This window comes from Saccopteryx leptura, chromosome 1, assembly GCF_036850995.1.
Source record: "Saccopteryx leptura isolate mSacLep1 chromosome 1, mSacLep1_pri_phased_curated, whole genome shotgun sequence".
In the NCBI taxonomy this organism is placed as follows: Eukaryota; Metazoa; Chordata; class Mammalia; order Chiroptera; family Emballonuridae; genus Saccopteryx; species Saccopteryx leptura.
Genome location: NC_089503.1, coordinates 9837593 through 9853478, shown reverse-complemented (window position 1 = coordinate 9853478; position 15886 = coordinate 9837593). Strand labels below are relative to the sequence as shown.

Sequence of the window (15886 nt, the reverse complement as noted above, 5' to 3'; positions counted from 1 at the left end):
CTCCCTCTGCTTTACTCTCTAGCTGAAATAAATAAAATAAAAATTAAAAAAAATGATTCTGGGCTGTGTCAGAATGAAAATTAATGTTAACAGTACTTTGATGAAAATATGTGAATGGAGTGTGGCTGTGGAGAAGTAGGTGGGAAAGACGGTGGTGAGGGGTTTAAGGTTTTTGTAGACGGGAAAGGAGGAATGGAAGAATAAGAAATGAGAAGGTGTGGGAAAGAGGTAAGAAGTCAGAGAAGGGCAAAGAGAACCAAATCCATGCAGTCTCGTGATGAAATCTGTGTGTAGCCCGGATGAGAAATGGATCAGTGAATATAGAATGCTCAGAGGCTCTCTGCCTGTGGTCTATTCAAGGTGCTGTCATCTGCAAAAGCAAAGGTTGCATGAAGCTTAGACCACTGGCTGTGTTCCCTTCAAAAAATCCCTGGGATCAAATATTCTTTTCCCTCCTTCCCTCTGTCCCTCCCTCTTTCCCTCCGTCCCTCCGTCCCTCCCACCTTTCCTTCCTTTATTTTAGAGAGACAGGAAGGGAGGGAGGGAGGGAAGGAGGGAGAGAGAGAGAGAGAGAGAGAGAGAGAGAGAGAGAGAGAACACTGATCTGTTCCTGTATGTGCCCTGGCCGGGGATTGAACCGGCAACCTCTGTGCTTCAGGTTGATGTTCTAACCAATCAAGCTATCCAGCCAGGGCCCATTGAGGACCAAATATTTCTGTGTGCTCCTGGGCCTCTTGTATTACAGAGAATCTTATATAGAGAACTTTTATCTCTAACAGGAACCAGAGTCTAGGAATAGGATTTGAGGGAGACCAGGAGAACCGCTGCCTAAGACAGCCCTGCACGGCTAACTTGATAAAGGCTATGATACACAGCAGATGCCAGGAGACCGCCCACAGGGGAGAGAGCAGGAGAAAGAGAGGAAACGAATGGCAGCTGGGCCAGAGAGCACAGAGGTGAAATGGTAGCTCCACTCTTCGGCAGAACAGGAAGGAAGAGGGGACTCAGGCGGGGTCATTCATAATAACCCCTGTCCTTCCTGCCCTGCCGTCACGTCACTGGACCAAAGGGTAGGCACATGACCCAAGCCAATTGATCAGTCTTTCCTAGAAGTTTTCAAGTTTGGAGCTGGGGGCAGGAACCTTCTTTCTCTCTGGGGAGGAAGTGATGAAGAGTGAGCCCAGAATGGTTGGTGGCCTCCTTGTGAAGGGTCATGTGTGCAGTAGACATGCCCAGGATGCGAAGAAAAGCAGAAAAGCAGAATTGAGACCCAGCAAGGGTCCTGATGACATCCATGGCCCTGGTTCCCACTTTCCCTGGAGGCATTGCCACCCCCTCTGCCCGTCTTGTAGTTTGAATACGGGAGACTTTATACACTCTTTTTATGCTCAAATTAGCTCAACTTGAATTACAGTCACTTGCCAATAAGAGTCCTGACTAATGTAGTGCAGATGGAAGCTGCTAGTTATTGCTCAGGATATTTTAATTCAGAAGAAAACGAGGAGAAAAGCTCAGGCAGGGTTTTTATTATAACCCTAGCCAGCCTCTTTTTCTTCTTATATTTATTTATTTTTTGCTTTGCATTCAGAGTGCTGAAATATCCCTATGGGATGTTGGGCCATCTTCCTTCCAAGGGGCAAGCTGGGACTTTTTCAGGTGACCTGTGCTGTTGTGCTTACCAGATACAGCCATGTGGCCTGGGGACAGTGTCTTCATTGCCATCAAGTTTTTTGCTTATGCAGCCCCTGTTAACTTGTGTGAGCTGTTTTCATTTGTTTCACAACTCAGAGGGCCCAGCTTCACTTTGGGTTAGGCATGTAAGCTGTTTATTATCCTAATGAAATGTTTTCTGGCACAGCCAAAGGCTTTGGCATTGCTGGTGTCCCGTGCCTGTGTGTGGTGGTGGGTAGGTCCCATCCACCGTGCCTATAGGAAGAGGAATGGATTATTTCTGGCATCTCTATACATCTCAGAGAACGGAATAACTGCATCTGGCCTTCTTAGTCACTGAAACCAAGAATTATGAGATTACTACCAAGTCTTTATTTAGAAGGAAATCGAAGGTGTTCGCTTACCCGGATTCTTTGCTCTTAGATGGCAAGAAATCTGAGCTTTTGGATCAAACTGCCTGTTGTTTAAATGGAAGAGCAATAGCTAGGTTGATAGTTCCTGGAATATTGTTGACCTTGGAAAGCCAAGTGTAAAGTTTTAAGAAGGGAAAAGGGGAAGCAGATCCGGAAGGGCTGAGACATCCACACTAAGGTGAGTGGGCTTGGGTTGAGGCTGGAAGGTGACGAAGAAAGTCCCTCTCACTGGGCACGGAGGGGACGGCGTGGAGTCCTGCATGCCTCACAGGGGGAAAGGCCAGTCAGACTTGGTCACCTTCTGCTTCTGTCTTGGGTCTCTCTGGTGGGAGTATGGCTTGATTTTGATAAATTTTAGACAGATGCTGCATCAGACAAGTTTGGGGACCACAAGCCCTACTCAGGGCCTCTTCCCTGTGCAGCCCTGACGGATAGGCCAGCAGCCACGCGATCCCACTATCCTGCCCCTTGGCATGATGAATGGATGAAGAGCGGGCATCTGAGCCAATTGCGAGAGGGGATGGACTCATCAGTATGTTGTGCTGGGCCAATCAGAGACTTTTCTAAGAATTTGATGTAGGATATACAGAAACAGTCTGGTTGCTGGTGGGCCCTAACTGTGAGAGGTACTGGATCACCACTGGGGTTGGTGGTCCTCTGGCAGGGTGAGCACACAGATGAACTGGGCTGAGAGGAGACAGGAACAGAGTGAGTGTATAGAGATGCCTCTCGTGTTCCAGTTTCTGGTTCTAGTTTCTATGAGGCCTGGACACACTTCATTTCTTGTCCTTGGATTCCCTGAAATCTCTGTATCTTTGCAGTAATACCCCCGTTCCCATGAGCTGATTTGAGAGAGCTTCTCTTTCTCGCCACCAAAAGACCATTGACTAGAATAGATGATAAGAACACGGTGGCTATGACAGCTACAAAGTGCAGGACCCAGCTGGATGAACCACTCGGCAGGCCAGGGTGACTCTACAAATGGGTGTGTGTGTGTTTGGGGGAAGCAGTGTTAAATCACTAGGGATGAATGGACCCCCCATAACCCTGTTCTCTTCCCATTTTTTCCACTTGGCTGCTTGCCGTCGCCTGGACCCAGCTGCTGAGAGCTATTTCTAGATGAAGTCAGGAAACGGTTTTTGTCTCTAGGACTCTGAGCCCAGAATCCCTTGCCTAGGAATGCCCCAGGGACCACGAGCCACCCGGGTGCCTCCTCTCTCCCCTCCTCTGTGCCCCTCCCAGCTGCCCTAGCTCAGGGTAACCACAGGTAAATACTGCACCAGTGTCTCTCCCTGGCAAGAGCGAAAAGACAGAGAGCAGGGTTCCGCAAGGACCGCCACGTGTTTTCTGCCAGGAAATCCCCAACTCCAACCACGGCTCTCTTATGTTTTGGTCAAAACTCTTTATAGCTCCAGGGTCTTCCCACATTCAGACAAACTCAGGCCAGGGTCACCCGGTCCAGCCCGTGCTTGGGAGGTAAGATGGGGATGCAGGCGTGGGAAGGGGAGGGGCAGGAGGCCCAGGCATCCTCACCTCGGTCATGGTGGTGGAAGGGAAGAGGCTGCTGTTATAGATCCAGCCATCGGTGCCGAGCTCTGTGGCCTCCCTGCGGTTGGCCTCTGTGACGCTGGGGAAGGGAGGACCTCATTGGGGGGGGGCGAAGCGGAGGTAGGACTCCGGCCGGCCGCTCCTGCCTGTCCTGGGGCTCCTTGTTCTTGCTGAGGTTGGCGTTGGCAGGCTGGTCGCAGTGGTGGGCGGGGATGGCAGTGGTGAAGTTCTGCAGGGCGTCATGTGAGGACAGCAGGAGCGGGGGGAAGAGCAGCAAGCTTACCTGGATGTGCTGGAGGCAGCTGAGACCCTCTCAACTGCTGCAGCAGGGCGCTGCAGGCCAGGGAGCAGGACCTTGCAGGAACACGAGCTGAGCCTGCTGCTCCCAGGCTGTGCCTGTCTCGTGGTGCAGGGGGAGGTGAAGGACTGCCCTTGTCTCTTTCACTCATCAGTTCCTACGTCGGCTGTGGCCCTGGGCCTCCTGATGGCCAGGAAGAGTTTTTATCATTATTTGTTTATATTTTCTTTAAAAATTTTATTTAGTGATTTTACAGAGAGGGGAGAGAATGGGGAAGTGAGAAGTGTCAACTCATAGTTGCTTCACTTTAGTTGTTCGTTGCTTGCCGTATGTGCCTTGACTGGGCAAGTCCAGGGGTTAGAACCGGCGACCTCAGAGTTCCAGGTCGAAGCTCTATCCACTGCACCACCGCAGGCCAGGCTATTTATATGTTCAATAGTAGTTTCTATAACTTCTTTTAAGGAATCAAGTTAAACTGTGTCTTGAGAGTAAGACATGCAATTATGAAGACTCATTGGGTTAATGGTTAGTTCAGGAGGATCTACAGAGCAGGTCAAGTTGAACTGGGTGGAAGAAACTACCTTTCTGTGAAGGAGGGACACGCACGATGCCCCCGTGTTGGTCAGGTTCAGTCTCCCCACTGGGCCGCAGAGGGCGACCTCTCCTTGGAGAAGAAGAGACAGTGCTAAGGTCAGGAAAGAAGGCCCCAGTTCGTGTGAGCATGAAGCCTAAACCAAATTCCCTTTTTCTCAATGACACCGAGTCAGAGGGAGTGGGGAAAGACTGTGAAGAGCCCACACTGCAGTGCCGCCATTTCGCCCCCTAACCGCGAGCACCGCAGTGCCTCTGCCCAATCCCAGAGCCTGGCCCCCTTATAACATTCTCTCTACAACCCACTCCCCGTGCTTCCCTCCCCAGAGCTTGTCTCTTTTCAGTCCAGGAGGGAGGAGAGGCCAGATCTCAGGAGTGGAAGCGGCCAAAGTCTCCGGCCCCACAGCCGCTGGCAGCAGAGGGGCCAGGTGCACACTGTGACCAGATTGTCTGCATTCTACTCCGGACTCCACAATTTTCTAGCTGTGTGAACTTAGGCAAGTACCTTAACCACTCTGCCTTGATTTTCTTATCTTTAAAATGAGGGAGGGGGCTAATAATAACACCTATTTCTAAAAAGTTACTGGGGAGCTTAAATGAGATAATACACGCAAAGTTTAGGACAGCTCCTGGCACCAAATTAGCACTCAGTGCTGGCTCTCTCGGGCTGAGTGCTACCTTCGCCGGTCCCTTCCCTTGCCCCTCCACCAGCCAGGCCCCAGGAGGCGGAGCTGCAAAGACAGGCCGGGAAGTGAGGCGGAAGCATTAGGGTAGCTAGAGGCTGAGTCTCTCCAGTCGCAGAGCTGGAAGTGTCAAACTGGGTTTGCGTCCCGATTCTGCTGGAATCTAGAAGAGCAGGGCCCAGCATCCTGACATCCCAGCGCCCCGCCCCGTAGTCCTGCTGCTAGAGGTTCCCATCTGCTCTCACAGAGGGGGAGGAGCCTGAAACAAAGCCTCTGATTGGCTGCCTTCATTTTAGTCTCTTCAATTTCCAGTCCAACTAAGGAGAGAGGCTTAAGGCAGTGGTCCCCAACCCCCCAGCTGCGGACTGGTACCGTTCTGTGGGCCATTTGGTACTGGTCTGCAGAGAAAGAATAAATAACTTACATTATTTTCGTTTTATTTATATTTAAGTCTGAACGATGTTTTATTTTTAAAAAATGACCAGATTCCCTCTGTTACATCCGTCTAAGACTCACTCTTGACGCTTGTCTTGTAAGTTCGACAATTATATTTAAAAATACCACAGTTTTTACGCCATTCACATAATTTTATTTTGTGCATTTATCCGTCCCACCCTAAAGGCCCGTCCGTGAAAATATTTTCTGACATTAAACCGGTCCGTGGCCCAAAAAAGGTTGGGGACCACTGGCCTAAGGTATTTTTATTTTTATTTTTTTCATTTTTCTGAAGCTGGAAACGGGGAGAGACAGTCAGACAGACTCCCGCATGCGCCCGCCCGGGATCCACCCGGCACGCCCACCATGGGGCGACGCTCTGCCCACCAGGGGGCGATGCTCTGCCCATCCTGGGGGTCGCCATGTTGCGACCAGAGCCACTCTAGTGCCTGAGGCAGAGGCCACAGAGCCATCCCCAGCGCCCGGGCCATCTTTGCTCCAATGGAGCCTCGGCTGCGGGAGGGGAAGAGAGAGACAGAGAGGAAAGTGCGGCGGAGGGGTGGAGAAGCAAATGGGCGCTTCTCCTGTGTGCCCTGGCCGGGAATCGAACCCGGGTCCTCCGCACGCCAGGCCGACGCTCTACCGCTGAGCCAACCGGCCAGGGCCTGGCCTAAGGTATTTAAACCTTGCAGAAGTATTTGAATAAGTTAGAGAAGGGGGGAGGGAAGAAGGTAGGACAGGGGAGAGGGTCGAGGTCTGGGCTGGTTTGTCAAGTTGTGGGTGTTGAGGGCAAGGACTGGGTTTTAATTCCTTTTGGGCTGGTAGCTGGCCGATGTGAAGTGACTGTGACTTTGAGACAAGACAGACGAAGAGAGAGATTGCACACAGACAAACCTTTTAATGACGTGGTCTTGGTAGAATCTATTCAAAGGGGGGGCCCTGAAGCCATATGGCTTCCCTGTGCCATAGCCATCACTTGGGCTGCCTCTTCTCCCTCCTGGCGTGGGTGGCCCAGGGCCCTTGCTCTCTTTCGGGCTCCGTAAAGCTGGTTCTCAGCGCTCAGTCTATTCTCTTCTGTGCCGAGGACTGGAGCGGGACCATCTGTTTCTGCTGCTCTTCCTGCAGTTTCCTTCCCCTCCTGGGGGGCAGAATGCGGTGCCCTAGGTATGCAGCTTGCAGGCCAGGGCTGGGCGCTGGGTGTTCCCGGGCTTCTCCACTTAGCTGGGCCCAGCTACCAACTCTCTGCCTCACACACCCACCCCTCCCTGGGGCTTGGAGCCCCAGGAACGACTCTAGGAGGTGGAGTACATTGGGGACATGGAGATAAAGATCCCTGGCTTGGAAAAAGAGGCCTGGGTTTGAGTCTCAATGCCACCCTGGCCTGGATGTGTGACCTGGGGTAAGTCCCTGCTCCTCTCTGGGTCGGGTCCTACCTGTTTTCCATGTCCTGCACTGTGTCTGGCAGTGGACGGCCCAGGGTCTCCGGCAGGAGGAGAGTGACAATGCTGGCAGCCATGGCGACAATGCCGAAGATAAAGAAAGGCACGGAGGGGTGGAGCTCAGCGGTCATGCTCACCAGTGGGCTTATGATGCTGCCCACTCGGGCCATGGTGCTGCCCATTCCCAGGCCCGTCTGCCTGCAGGGCCCACAGGGGTAGGCTCCGGTTTGACTTCTGGCATAATTGCTGAGGTGCGTGGGCAATTATGAACCTGAGCACACTCCTCTGTTCCCCATTTGATTAGCAAACCAATTTGATTTAGAGATTAGAAGAAGAAGAAGAAAAAGAAAAAGAAGAAGAAGAGGAAGAAGAAAAAGAGGAAGAAGAGGAAATAGAAGAAGAAGGAGGAGGAGGAGGAGGAGGAGAAGAAGAAGAGGAAAACAAGGTGTTTGGCCAGAGAATCAGGAAATTGATTTTGCCTGATTCTCTGGCCAGATCCCTCTGCCCTTAACTTGCTGCACGACCTTGGGCAAGTCCCTTTTCCTTTCTGGGACTAAGTTTTCTTTGCAGTCAAATCAGAGCTGAGTCGGGCCAATCACTCTCAAATCACCTGGGGGATTTTTGAGTTGCGGTGGCCCCAGCCTCATACAGACAGTTCTATTAGATTAGTGTCGCAGGGGAAGGGTCCGGAACATACAAGTGAAGAATAGGTTAAGAACATGCTCTGTGAGAGTAGAGGTTAAAAATATTGTCTCAGGAGACAAACTGCTTGGATTCACAAGCTGTGTGGCCTTGGGCAAATCACTTAAATTCTCTGTGGCTTCTGTGTTTTATTTGTAAAGTAGAAATCATTATAATATCTACCTGGTAGTCTTGTTATGAGGATTAAATGAGTTGGTATTTGTAAAAAGTTTAAGACAGTGCCTGGCACATAGTAAGTGGCTTGTATCATTAGTCTTTCTTCTTAAATCCCATGAGGGCTCAGTATAGGAACCATGACTCCTCTGGGTTCTCATGCCAAGTGGCTTTGGGAAGCTTAACATTTCTCTGACATCTCATGCGAATTTTACATCCCATTCTTAACAGAGACACCTGTTTCTTATTTCTTAATTCAAAAAGCCTCTTTCCACTGAACCTTGACACTGGGAGAAGCAGTGCTGTGTTTATCCCTAGAGCTGCCGGACCGTCGGTTCCCACCCTGCTGAGTGTGGCTCCTGTGAGGGAAAGTACCTTCACGCCAGCGGTCTTTGGTTTCAGACATACCGCTTGGTTTAGAGACAGAATTTAGATTTGGTGTCAGATTCTAACGTGCACCTTGAAGATCAAGGAGGGACTTCAGTTCATTGCCTCTGAGATGTGTCTTCTTGGCTTCCTACCCTGTCTCAGTTGGGCCACCTTCTGAGATCTTCTAGGGTCAGGTAAGGCCCTAGTGGGTAGTCACACTTGTGTTAGCCAGGTAGCCACCGAGTGTGTGTCGAGTGGCTGCTATGCATTTAATACTGCCGGGCGGCGGGCGCCGGGAAGGGGCTTTGGGCTGTGCGCACCGGACCGTGCTCTGGGGTCTGGCCCGTGTGTGGAGGCATGCTCGCCGCCAGGACCTCCGCTAGGCTCCCACTCACCGTATCACGGTGGGGTACAGCTCCCCAGTGTACAGTAACATGCCGTTGAAGGAGGCAGCCAGGCAGCCCTTCCCCAGCACGGCGAGGAAGGTTCGGACTGTGGTCTGAACTAGAGAGAAAGGAGGGGTGTCGCAGGATCTTGGGAGTGGGGGCTGGGAGAGTGGGGGCCCCTCCCTCGTGGGATGTTGAGTCACGCCTGAGGCTAAGGCCAAGGATGCAGGACCAACATGCTTGTGAGTGCTCACCCTTGGGGACGACCCCATTGATCAGGATGCAGATGCCAGCCAGGAGCAAGGAGGCCATCTGGGCAGGCCGGCGGCCCACGAAGTTGGTGATGAGGAAGCCCACAAGCTTGGCAGGCAGGTCCACAGCTCCGAAGATGATCTGGATTAGGTAGATGCTAACCCCAAAGCCTTGCAGGTCCATGGCCACCCCGTAGTAGGCAAAGCTAGTGGCGAACCTAGTGGGGAGGGAGGAGGGGCATGGAGTCTGTTAGGAAGGTTTGAGAGTGGAGTGCTCCTTCAAAGTAGGGGGAGGATTCGAACCGAAGGTAGGGAGTTGGCCCAGAGGCGCGGGCCAATCAGCGGCGATGAAAAGTTGGGACGCAGCCCCGCCCCACTGCTGTTTGTGCATTGGCAGCAGCGGGGACCAGACCACAACACTAGCCCAGTGGGCGGCGGGGTGGCTGGCCGGACGGTGAGCGCAAGCTGAAGCCACAGCCAAATGAGTGACCACGGATGAGCTGCGGCGCCAGGTCATGATCAGCCGGTTGGTGCTGGCATGGGCTGTGCAGCTGACCAGGCGACGCAGCTGCTACAAGAGCCCACCGGCAGTTGCAGGCTGCCCTGAGTACGTTTTCCCAAGAGACCAACGCTCCCCACAGCCATCACCACCACTAGATGACGTGCTCCCCCAACAACACTCCAGCCACGCCGCCCAGCTTCCCCCACGCCCTGGCCATGTTGTCCCAGCTTCTCACCTCCGAGGGCTGTGCAGCAGCGACAGCCCCATGCCTGCCGTGGCCTGCTCCCCACCCTGCAAACTTCAGCTCCTTCTGGGCCTCGTTCCCACCCAGCCACCAGGCCACCTGGATCCCACCCTCCTTCCCAACGCCCTACAGCTCCCTCCACTTCCACCACCCACAGCCCACGTGCCCATCAGAGCCCAGCAGGGGGCGGCACCAGCAGAAAGCCGTGGCTTCGGTGGATAGCCAGACGTGAGACTGGACGCTGCCCTGCGCTGGCTGAAGCTGGGGACAGGCCTGGGGTGGTGAGGATGCAGGAAGGCTGGGGTTGGGGGGCTTGGGGTGGGGGGAGGTTCCCTGGAAATAGCCCGGGAAGAGTTTATAAAGGAATTTGTGGTGGGGTGGGGTGGGGAGATAGTAAACTTCCTGAGTCACTTGGGTCCTTCAGGAGTTTCTCTTCAGGTATATTTATAACTATAAATATAACAAATGTATGGGAATGAGGCTGGCCGGCCTGAGGCACTGGGGTCAGAGGGAAGGAGCAGAAGACCTTCCCCTGTGGTCAGCACCCCCTCCTGGGCTCCAGTCCCCGGGCAGGTGCTACAAAGCCAAGTGGCGCAGTGTTGCAGGCAGGAGGTGTCTGCCAGCTGCTTCCGTTTAGACATCATGCCTTCTGGAACGGGGAGAAGGAGAAGGTCACCACCACTCCAAGTAGTAATGGCTGCAGGAGAGTTCCTAGAGGTGCTGGTGGCCAAAGGTGTGGCAGCCTCTTTGCCATCACAAGACACCCCCCACCCTTCCCTGTTGGTGGCTGGGACTAAAGAGCCAGCAAGGGGCAGAGGTCCAGTCTGTGGCTCGCTCGCTCGCTCGGGGCTTGCCTCTCTCCGTGTCCTGGCTGAGGAATGGCCGAGTGGAGAGAGCTTGTCTTCGGCTTAGTTCCCAAATCAGTTCTTTCCCCTCAGGGGAAATGCTAATTTAAAAACTTAAAAAGAGACTTTCCTAACTTCAAAACAAATAAACAAACAACTAAAATAGGAGTGAGCTGCACTGAGTACCCTGGATTAGGAGCTGAAATCTGCCTTGGCTAATTTTCTTTAGACATCAGTACCCAGTTTAAATATTGGGGTAGTCCTGCAATACACCGAAACCTTTTCACTTGGAAGCCATCTAAGATTTACATAGTTTTAGTCTCTATTTTATCTATTGAAACTGGGCTGAGGGAGGATAAGTGGATATCCAGGCCATGTCTTTAGGGTCAAGGTGCTGGGAGAGGCAATGTCCTTTTAGGAGCTGTCCACAGTGCTGGGATGGAAGGTGTTCATTTTAAGATGTCAAAATCCCACAAAATGAAGCTCAGGTTATCGGATCAAACCCATAATCTAGAGTAAATCCAAAATTGGAAATAGAATTCATTGGTGGATTTGTTCCCTTTGACCACACCTCTCTTCAGAGTCATGGCGTTGGTGCGGTGGGATTGGGAGGGTAGCTGAAAGAAGGGCAGTGGGGAATGTTGCAATGGGGAAAGAAGACATTTGGCTGAAATCAGCCTGAACCAAAATGTACATTCGGAGACAAGCTTTAGGCATCTTATTGCCCATGATTGTGATTCTGGCCAAAACCAGTATAGGCACAAGGCCAGGAAAGTCTCCAAATGTTTTGTGAGGCAGACCAGTCTCTGCCTTCGTGAGGTAATTTTGTTGACTCTGGGGGCCACTGAGCCTGATGAGGTCTTTCTTTCTTTCTTTCTTTCTTTCTTTCTTTCTTTCTTTCTTTCTTTCTTTCTTTCTTTCTTTCTTTCTTTCTTTTTGTGTGTGACAGAGACAGAGAAAAAGACAGAGGAACATATAGGAACAGATGGGCAGGAAAGGAGAGAAATGAGAAGCATCAATTCTTTGTTGTGGCTCCTTAGTCTCCTTAGTTGTTCATTAATTGCTTTCTCATATGTGCCTTGATGGGGGGGCGCTACAGCAGAGCAAGTGACCCCTTGCTCAAGCCTGTGACCCCGTGCTCAAGCTGGTGAGCCCATGCTCAAGCCGGCGACCTTGGGGCTTTGAACCTGGATCCTCCTCATCCCAGTTCGATGCTCTATCCACTGTGCCACCGCTTGATCAGGCCTGATAAGGTTTTTCTATATTGGAACAGAGTTGATAAAAGGAGAAGAAGATGGAGATTGTGGTTTCCAGTTTGGACTCTGGAGTTGCACTGACGATGGAAATCATGTGGTCCTTATATACTGCCCCTGGTGGAGGATTTCTGCTCCTCATGGCAGGCCACTGACTTCTCCTCTCGCCCACTTTTCTGCCCAGGGCACGCACTCTCTCCCAGTCAGCAGTGTCTCCCTTGGCCCGGCTGTCCGGACCTACCACAGCACGGAGAGGCAGAGGAAGAGGCGGCGCAAGGCTGGGCAGCGCAGCAGTTCCATGGCCGAGGCCCGACCTTTGCCTGTGGTCTGCTCCTTATGCAGGCTGGCCTGGAGGACCTGTTAGGAGGGACAAGGCTCAGGGCCTGGGCATCTCCTCGAGCTCCTCCCAGGCTCGCCTCTTTCTCGGGGAAGGCCTCTGGGTCCTGAGACCTGGGTTCAGGGGTTGGGGGTGGAGTCTCAGGAGGTGTCATGGAAGGTGTTGGCAGGTCTCACCTCCAGACTGAGCTTGGCCCCCTCATCCCGCTTTCCATTGATCCAGGCCACTCTCTTCAGGACCTTGAGGGTGAGGTCCAGCCTCCCGGAGGAGAAGTGCCATCGGGCGGACTCGATGATGAAGCTGGGGGCGGGGAAGGGGCGGGGTGGGCGTGGCTTCAGTTCCAGTCAGCTGGGGGAGGGGTTTGGCATTCTAGGGGCTTGCAGTGGGATTTTACTTAAGTCTAGGAATACAGCGGTTTTGTCAAATCTATCTCTTGGGGACCACTCACTGTGTACACCAGGAACTCAGGCCTTGAGTGCCGGGTAAAGGGAGCGGTGCAGGCAGTCTGGGGGCCGGGGAAGCGGGGGAAAGCCGGAGAACCGGCTCCGTTGGGACAAATCTCCCACGGCCGCTTCCCCATCTGTTAGACTGAGGCACTGGCCTGGGTTTGACCTTCTGGCTTTGACCTTCTCCGATTCTGTGGAGTGAGTGTTCAGAGAGTGTGGGGGGGGAATATCTTGTCGCTTGCAGCCCTCTGGGCATCTGTGGCACCCCAGCCCCCTGGGCCCCACGCACCAGCAGTAGATGAAGAAGGCGAAAAAAGGCACGGAGACCAGCAGCTGCAGGTGGCGCCAGTGGGGCATGGCGTAGGCCAGGCCGGCCAGGACGATCTGGCCCAGGCTGTAGACGTAGCCAGTCATGGTGCTCAAGTAAGCCCGCGTGTGGATGGGCATCCACTCCATATCTGGAAATAGGGTTAGAGCAGAGTGGGGCCACGGCCTGGACTGCCAGGTGGGTGGAGGCCGCGAAGCAGGCAGAGAGCCCTCTCTGCCTCCAAACCTGGGTCTGTCCCAAAGCTCAGCGGGTGCGACAGCACATGAGGGTGCCAGGGTGGGTGCAATGGTAGAGAGAGTGGGAGACCTTCGATGGAGGCAGGAATGGGGGGTTGGAATCCCCAGGAATTGTCCCCTTGCCCCCTCCTGTGGTTTTGCTCCTCCCTGTGCTACAGGCCACGCTGAGGCCTCCTCTCCCTTCCGAGTGTCTCTGACCATGCAGTCCACCGTGGACAGCAGCCCCCCTCTGCTTCCCCTCGGCCTGGACCGGACTTCCGCCTCAGCGGCGGCAGGAGCAGCTCAGAGGAAGCCGCAGCTTTCTTCCACCTCGCCCCCCGGAGGGTGGGGCTGGGAGAGGGAACCCCGCCCTGCTGGGGTCTGCGAGGTCCTGCTCTGTTCCTCCTGGGCTCCTGGGTTTGGAGACAGACTAGGCTTTGGGGCTGCGTTCTCCAGGTGTCCTGCCCTGGCTCTAGCTCGTCCTGGTTAATTCCTCTAGTTCAGAGAACCCCAAATACTTAGATTCTTTTCTGGGCTTGAGGGACGACCTTGGGTAAAGCCTTGCCCTTCTCCCCAGCCTCAGGCTTCTGGTCTGGGAAACGTCGCTCTCAAACAGGCCATGCTCAGTCTGTAAATGTGTTTGGTCTACATTGTACTGGCTTGCCCTATGTCAGAAATATCAGAATGAATTGCCAACATTAAGAAACTGGGATATTTTACATTAATAATAAGAAAAGGGGAGGAGATCTCTGTCAGTCCTGAGACCTCCTGGCGGGAGCAGCGGAGTGGCTGTGGCCCCTCTGGAAGGGCTCGAATACCTTTAGGTACAGTCCTCCCCACGCCCTGATGCCTCTGGTACCCGGCCTGCTTCAGTTTTATGGGACCTGCCTGTTCCTAATAATGGAGTTTGCAAGCCCATGTCTAAACGAGGGGTCAGGATAGTGTAAGGCTCCCCCAGAAGGCTGTTATGTGGGCTGGAAGGGAAGATCCAAAGGGCAAGCCAAGTGCAAGCAGAGCTTGGGAGCGGCGGGCAGGGAGCGGAGGCTGGAGAGCAGGTGTGGGCTGAGCGGTGAGAGGAAAGGAGGTGGGGACCCGCCCTGCCTTTCCCCACATTCCTCACTCAGGGTCACACTGTTGAGGGTGATGCCAGCCACCGACATGCCCGAGAGGAACCGGAAGGCACAGAAGATGTGGAAGTTGGGAGCGAAGGCAGCACAGGTCCCTGCCACAGCTAGCTGCAGGCAGGTCAAGATCAGCACCTTCCTGCGGCCCAGCCTGTGGAGGAGGGAGGACCAGGGGCCCGGCTGGGTAGGGGGAGGGGTGCTGGCCCTGGGCGAGGTCCTGGGAGGGGGGTCTTCTGAGGACCTGTGAAGTATCATGGGGCTGGTGCTGGAGGTCCTCAGGCAGCCTCTAGCTGGGAATGCTGACCTCCCGCCTAGGGCCCTAAGCCCCGCTGAGGAGCCCCTGGTCCCAGCCTGGCCCTCGGGCCCTACCCCGGACTGACCTGTCTGCCAGGTACCCAAATACCATGGCTCCAAGAAGCACCCCTGCCATGTACAAGGACTGAGCCAGCTGGCGTAAGGCCCGGTAAGAACACACAAGGTCCCACTGCGGGGAAAGGGGGAAGGGTCAGGCGAGGGGGGCCTGAGCAGCGGGCAGCCCTCTCCCCCACTGGCCCCCCGAGCTCTGTCACCCCCTTTCCCCTGACTTCTCTGAGTTGTTCCTCTCCCTGATTCCAGGCACTGAGAGCCTGTTCTTGACTCCCACATCCACCTTTTCTCTAAAGACCCCCGTCTGGACCTCCTTTTTCTGTCTTCCCTCTGCGGCCTGTGGAGAACTTCAGATAGTCTCTGTGCATGCATGTTTCTGTCTGTCTGTCTGCCTGTCTCGGAGGGGAAGGCACAGCCTGGATGGTGCATGGAGGGGCCCCAGGCATCCTCACCTCGGTCACGATGGTGGAAGGGAAGGTGCTATTGTCGTAGATCCAGCCCTCGGTACAGGGCTCTGTCGCTGCTGTGCGGTTGGCCTCAGTGCCGTTGGGGAAGGGCGGTCCCCACTGTGGGGTGGTGAAGCGGAGGCAGGACGCAGGCTGCCCCTGCCCGTCCCGGGGCAGCCAGGCCTCCAGCTGCCCGTCCTCGCTGAGGTTGGCGTGGGCAGGCTGGCGGCAGTGGTGGGTGGGGATGGCGGCGACGAAGTTCTGGAGCATGTTGTGGGAGGCTGTCATGAGCAGGGGGAGGATCACCAGAGTGACTTGGATCTGCTGGAAGCGGCCGACGCCCCCCAACTGCTTTAGGAGGTCATTGAAGGCCATGGGGACCAAGCCTAGCCGAGTGGTTGGGGACTGAGGACTCCCAGTCCTGGGATCTCCGTCTGTGTGTCTGTCTGCCTGCTGTCCTTTGCCGGAGGAGAGGAGCTGCCGTGGCCTCCGCAGCTGAGTTGCTCCTAGAACTGAATTTGAGCTGGTCCTGGGGGGGGGGGGGACAGCAGCCTGTTCGGTGCCCCTCCTTTCTTTTCTCTCTCTCCTGGTCTGTCCCTCCCTTTCCCTGCAGCCTCTTCTCACTTGGTGGGTGTTCAACTCTCAGGGTCTGCTATAGCCCTGACCCCTAGATGGGCAGTATTTAATCCTTGGGCTGGGGGGAAGGAGTTAATGTGTTACTTAGTATTACAAGAATTAACCCTCCGAGTATCCTGGTGTCTGGAATTTCTCCAAGTGGCTGTAAAGGGCAGGGGCGGGTGAACTGAGGTGGGGTGGTGGGAGGGTGGGCTGGGAGGGCTCA

General features: G+C 54.2%; 1 protein-coding gene and 1 pseudogene across 5 annotated transcripts; one reads left to right on the top strand and one right to left on the bottom strand.

The window, feature by feature from the left end:
* Positions 1 to 6518: 6518 nt before the first annotated feature.
* Positions 6519 to 15683, bottom strand: SLC22A6 (solute carrier family 22 member 6). 5 transcript variants are annotated; one of them, XM_066360182.1, is made up of 10 exons: positions 15052 to 15683; positions 14614 to 14717; positions 14230 to 14474; positions 12856 to 13024; positions 12297 to 12420; positions 12025 to 12140; positions 8943 to 9157; positions 8698 to 8806; positions 7073 to 7276; positions 6519 to 6774 (listed from the first exon to the last, which is right to left on the bottom strand). In XM_066360182.1, exons 1-10 carry the CDS (start codon positions 15418 to 15420, stop codon positions 6699 to 6701), a joined length of 1731 nt encoding a protein of 576 aa, XP_066216279.1. In that variant the 5' UTR covers positions 15421 to 15683; the 3' UTR covers positions 6519 to 6698. The 5 variants fall into 5 exon arrangements, with proteins under 5 accessions (XP_066216279.1, XP_066216294.1, XP_066216275.1 ...); XM_066360178.1 differs by having other exon boundaries at positions 6521 to 6777; XM_066360191.1 differs by having other exon boundaries at positions 6522 to 6774; positions 14230 to 14384.
* Positions 9287 to 9917, top strand: LOC136389653 (UBA-like domain-containing protein 2 pseudogene; annotated as a pseudogene).
* Positions 15684 to 15886: the final 203 nt, after the last annotated feature.

Bases quoted from the DNA above. Each gene is read 5' to 3' on its own strand.
- SLC22A6 (XM_066360178.1), bottom strand. From the start codon at position 15,420: ATGGCCTTCAATGACCTCCTAAAGCAGTTGGGGGGCGTCGGCCGCTTC. The intron at 14,475-14,613 runs GTCAGTCCGGGG...GATACTTCACAG, and splicing joins TTTGGGTACCTGGCAGACAG to GTCCTCAGAAGACCCCCCTC. The intron at 9,158-12,024 runs GTAGGTCCGGAC...CCTCCCCACTAG, and splicing joins CTCTGCCTCTCCGTGCTGTG to GTTCGCCACTAGCTTTGCCT.